Genomic DNA, 5,687 nt, shown 5'->3' with positions numbered 1-5,687 from the left:
AAAAAAAAAAAAAAAAGTTGCTTTTTCTTCAGCAGTTTGGTCCAAGACATCATAGACATTTGATTTAGATGAATGTTCCACTATAAACTATATTAGGACCACTTCAAAGGCTTCCCATTCAACCTGACAATTAAAAATATGCTACAAAAGAGTCACTTACAAAGCATGACTTCTCCTTGTAATAATTTCATGTTATTTCCCTGCTAGGAAAATGGAGGCACAGTTATTAAGAGACTCAGATTCAGAAGCAGAGAGCAAGTGCAGTCCTAACTTCCAGGCCCGGCTTTCTTCTTATAAAAAAACTTTTTAAAGCTCATACGGTTTTGAATTTCTTTAAATGCAACTTCTGGTCTTTGTAGGTATAAAAACAGTCACATTTCTTCTTATTACATTCTGAAATTTTAAGCTGGAAAAAAAAGCTGTGTCTTAAATTTAATGTTTTGTGTGTTTTAAATCTCTTCTTCCAACAGAGTTCAAAATGAAAGCTAATTATATGGCATAGGTAACAAGTGATCTCCGTCTTCTCAAGGCTTCCAACTGGCTTCAAAATAGGAGTTTGGGTTAAAGCTCTTCCCTGCCATGAAAACCCAAAGAGCAGTTAGTTGAAAAAGAAAAACACTGCACTTTTGCTGTAATATATTGTCAAACTATTTTCTCAAATTCACCAATCTTTTCTATTTTGCTTTTTTGCAGAAAAGTTCTCCTATGCTATACCATTTTAAAAAAAAAAAATCCAGTCTACAAAGCCTTACAATGCTTTTACTATATCCAAAATCAAATCCATTGACATTTCCTTTGGCTTCTGATAGATGAAGACTCTGAATCTAAGTGAAAAGTTAAAATGATATATAGGTTATGAGATTACATACCAACATTTTTTAAATGCTGTCATATTTTAGTTTATCTTCTTTCTACAAATAGCCTCTTAACTATACAGTGTATATGTGGATTTTCTTTTGTTTCATAATGTCTTCATGTTTAGTCTACTTATGACATATTCTAGTTAATGATAAACTGTATATCGGATTGCTTGTTTTTCAGGTTTTGGGTTTTTTGTTTTTTTTTACATCTTATTGTTAGTAATATAGACTACATATAATGTTGCAGCACATGATTTGTTGATGTTATCGTTCACATATACTCGATGTTATGATTTACAGTTGGAAACACTGCCATATAGCAGGCTACGAAAATTTTTTAAAAAGAGAGAGAGAGGTTCAACTTACATCAGAACCAACTTACAACAGCGTTGTTGGAACAGAACCCTATTGTAAGTCAGAGACTACCTGTACTTTAATGCCAGACAGTCCACCAAAAGAAACTGAAGCATGCAACCTATTTCTCTGTTCCTAATTAGGCTCTTCTGAATCCTTACTCTAGATGTCTTGGTTTAGATGAGATATATTTTTAATCCAGGAAACACATTCAGATAGATGTCTGAAAGACCTATTTGTTCTTGTTATTATGTGCTGTCGGGTTGGACCCGACTCATAGTGACCCCTTCTTGGGTTTCCCAGGCAGTATCACTATGGAAGTAGATTGCCCAACCTTCCTTCCAAGGAGTGGCTGGTGGGTTTGAACCGCCAGCCTTCTTTAAAAAGACAAAAATGATTGTTGCATTCTTTCTATTGCATAGCAGACCCTGAACCCTGGGTCATTTGCTGGCTGGAGACACAGAGAGGAGTGGTCCTGGTTTAAAAGGCAGGCTCCCAATAATACTGCTTTGACATCAATGTTGGCAGCACCTTCCAGGCCCCAAGACAGATGTTCAGAAACTCTTAGGAATCTCTACCATGCATATGAAAGGAGCTCTGGTGGTGTAGTGGTTAAAGTATTTGGCTGCTAACCGAAAGTCAGTGGTTTGAACCCATCAGCTGTTCTGCACAAGAAAGATGAGTCAGTCTGTTTCCATAAAGATTTATAGCCTGGAAAACTCAATGAGGGTCACTATGAGTCAGAATGGACTCAATGGCATGAGTTTTGTTTTGGTTTCCCATGCACACAGGAAGGCAATGGTAGGTCAGCAGTAGAATTCTTACCTCCCACTTGGGAGACCCAAGTTGGACTCCTGGTCAATGTATCTTATGCACAGCCACTACCTGTCTGTCAGTGGAGGTTTGCGTGTTGCTGTGATGCTGAATAGGTTCCAGCAGAGCTTCCAGACTAAGACAGATTATGAGGAAGAGACCCTTGGTGATCTACTTCCAAAAATCAGCAAATGAAAGCCTTTGGATCACAATGGTCCAATCTCATTGTGCATAGGGTCACCATTAGTCAGGAGCCACTCAAATGGCAGCTAACAACTACAGACATCAAATTAGAAAAGTGACGTCTTTAGTTTCCTTAAAGTGCCAATGTATCCCATTCTATTAGAGAGGGATACAAGTGGATTGACTGCCTATCAGGAGAAAAGGATTTGGAGCAAAGGGGCAAAGGGTCCACACAGGGGTATGGGTGTATGCTGGAGCCTTGGTCAACTTCTTTTACAAGCATGCATGAATTGCTCTAGTTTTTCTCTTCTAAAAGGCTATCTAGTCTTAGAGGGATCTATCCATGACCAAGCGTCCCTGGGCAGGCAATAGTAGGACCAAATATAAAAGCCAAATTGTAATCTACCCTCTACATCCAACTAATAACCACAACACCCTCTTTAGAAGGTAGTTCATTTTTGTAACCCAAGTCTAGCTGTGGATCTTGGCAAGAAAAAAAAAAAAAAGGAGATGTTTGTCCAAAATGCATGCAGAGAGAAAAAATGTAAAGAGATAAAGTGAAGTATAAGATGAACTTGAATGAAATGTAAGATGAACTTGATAGACACAAAAGATACACTTTAAGGAGATGTGTGAATCAAAAGCTGAAAAGTACCTATAAGATGGAAATGAAATGATGTGCTATAAAATACATGGGAATGTATGGCTACTCAGATGCTATTTATAGAAACATCCTGTGAAAAATATTTTATACCATTAAATGGTGGTATCAAGAGAGAAAATATGGCATAGCCCAGGAATCACTAGGCCAGAACAGACAGCATCTCAGTTTTAAATCTTCTCTCTGGTGGCATAGTACCTAAGGCACTTGACTGCTAACCAGAGGCTGGTGGTTCAAACCCACCAGCCACTCCTTGGAAGGAAGGTTGGGCAATCTACTTCTGTAGAGTGATACTTCCTCAAAAACCCAAGGAGGGGTTGCTATGAGTCAGTTCTGAGTTGACAGCACCTAACAACAACAACAACAACTGCCACTTGCTAATATTGTGATTATGTCTCTTTATCTCTAAACCAAAAGAAACAAACTCACTGTCCTCAAGTCAGATCCAACTCATAGTGACCCCTCTGAGGCAGTATCACTAAGGAAGCAGATTGCCCAGCCTTTCTTCCGAGGAGTGGCTGGTAGCTTATCTCTAGGAGGCTTCTTTTCCTCATCTATAAAACTCAACACCAACAACAAAAAACCCAATTTATAAAGCTATTATGAGGAATAAATGAGGTAATATACGTAGAAGTGTATGATAAAATATAAAGAATTCAACAACTTGAGGTTGGGAGGGTTCATGTATGGAATAGAAGCTGCCAGTCCACATTCCCTTGTAAATTACCTTATTCCTACTGACAGTGAAGTAGGGACAGATGTAAGAAACAGATGTTGCAGTCATATTCTTTTGTAAACTACTTAAATTATCCCTACTGATAGGAACCAGAGAACCAGAAAAGTATGTAATTGCCAGACTGTTTGTTGCAGGACTTAGGGTGTCAAGACAGGAGATTCTGTGACAAAGCCCCTTTGGATCCATAGATAAGCAGATACCTGGATCAATCTGGAGGACCAGAACATCAGAAGCTAGGAATCTCACCCATGTGAATTGCTAATTGTATAGATTCCTCATTCTGTCCCCTGTAATTGCTATAAGCCAACTGGACAACGTTGGCAGTTCAGCTGGCTGCCAACGCCTAGTGACTGTCCTGCTGTACAGTCTCATGTAATGAAGCAGTGCTTCATTAAGGTCTGCTCTCTACAGACCACCTCTGTCTCTGTGAGAAATTCTCTCTTGCCAGAGGACAAGAACCCATTTGAGTTTTGTGGGATCCCTCTCCTATAACAAACTGTTGGTCACTACCAGAACCATGTCATATGGACAGGAACTATGGGCTCACACTGGTGGCACTACTCTAAGGCAAGTTAAAACCCTGCATAGAAGAGTTGTTTCAAATATTTACATTTGATGTTCTCTTCCAAAAGCTGTAAACTCAGGATCATTGGCATATAGTTCCAAAATTCTCATTCTTTCTTGAATTTCCTTAAAAAAAAAAAAGAAAGAAAGAAAGAGAAGCTATACATTGCATTAGAAAAACCTCAATATCCTTTTCCAAGGAGTTCTAACTTTTACAAGGATTTGTGATTTTCTGGGTCATGAAGGAGAGATCCATTTTAGAGAAACAGAAGATTTGGATATTACAGGTACTGTTTTGAATAACTCACAACAGTTATTCTTAGAATCTTTCTAAGGAAGGGAGGGAAAAAGAGACAAACAGAGGAAGAGATAAAAATTATTTTGTTAACAATGATTGGAAAAGAGACCACTCGGTGGAGAATAAGGCACAGCTCTGAATCGTATATCCTCTGCATTCCACAGAGACATGGAGATATCAGGAGATTTTAAAAAAACAAAAACAAAAACTAATCATGATATACTTTCATCCTTTCTTGAAGCTCAGGTACATACCAATACCAATACATAAACACACACACACAACACACACACACACACACAACAGAACAGCAACCAGAAAGCTAAGTTTCCTACCTCTCTAGAAAGCTCGCTGTTCTTGTTCATCTCTCTGATTTCCTCCCTGCTCAGACCACTAATCAATTCTCCACTAGCAGAGTTATAGAAAGGACGCTGGGGATAGGGTCCCTCATACTGCTCACATCCAGCTGTGTGACTTCCATACATGGGATTGTACTTCACAGCATTCTCAATGGATGAGAGGCTATCAGGCTGCCTGCTAGAGCCACAGAAAAGGAAGGCATGGTTAATTCATGTTCTCCTTCAAGTAGTCAACTATTTGGAAGCATATTTATGTGGGATAAGGTTTCTATTGTGGAAGGAAAAAAGGAGAACCAGATACAAATAGGATAGGTGTCTGTGAAAAATACTCAATCAAATGTCTTTTATCAGGTATTATCATCATTATCTAGTCAACTAGATGGTAAGTGTCCTGTAGAAATAGTCCACGTCTCTCATTCATCTTTATTTGCCCCCACAGTGCCTGGTAGTCAATAAATTATAGTTTGGAAATATGTCTGCCAATCAATAGTGTTTTATTAAGTGAACACAGTTTTAATACCCCCAAAGTTTAAAAATTGAAAATCAGTGTGTAACTGCACAGAGAATCTAAAAGAAATATACGTATAGGACAGCTGGGCATCAATTAAATTCAGTTTAGGTCTACAAATATTTCTGAGCATCGATTGACATGAGTTTAGCATTGTTACAGATGCTGATGTTATAAAGAAGGATTTGTTGGAATCCCTGCCCTGGATAAGATTACAGTCTAATGCAAGGTCAGACTCAATACAATGTGTAAGAACATTACTCATACCCATATCCATTGTGGTAAAGTTGATTCAGACTCCTAATGACCCTATAGCACAGAGTAGAACTGCCCCATGTTGTTGTTATGTGC

General features: G+C 38.5%; 1 protein-coding gene across 1 annotated transcript in view; it reads right to left on the bottom strand.

Annotated features, from left to right (window-relative positions):
• Positions 1-4,213: 4,213 nt before the first annotated feature.
• Positions 4,214-5,687, bottom strand: part of IMPG2 (interphotoreceptor matrix proteoglycan 2) — a 202,011-nt gene continuing 200,537 nt past the window's right edge. The window contains exons 17-18 of the mRNA XM_007945804.1: positions 4,805-5,021; positions 4,214-4,297 (exon numbers count right to left, since the gene is read on the bottom strand). Of these exons, the coding sequence (XP_007943995.1) occupies positions 4,214-4,297; positions 4,805-5,021 (301 nt within the window). The remainder of the gene's footprint in view (positions 4,298-4,804; positions 5,022-5,687) is intronic.

The sequence above is a fragment of the Orycteropus afer genome, unplaced genomic scaffold, assembly GCF_000298275.1.
Source record: "Orycteropus afer afer isolate SDZICR_OR568_19922 unplaced genomic scaffold, OryAfe1.0 scaffold00143, whole genome shotgun sequence".
NCBI classification, from domain to species: Eukaryota; Metazoa; Chordata; class Mammalia; order Tubulidentata; family Orycteropodidae; genus Orycteropus; species Orycteropus afer.
Note: the sequence above shows the minus strand (reverse complement) of the source record. Positions and strands in the feature narration are given on the sequence as shown.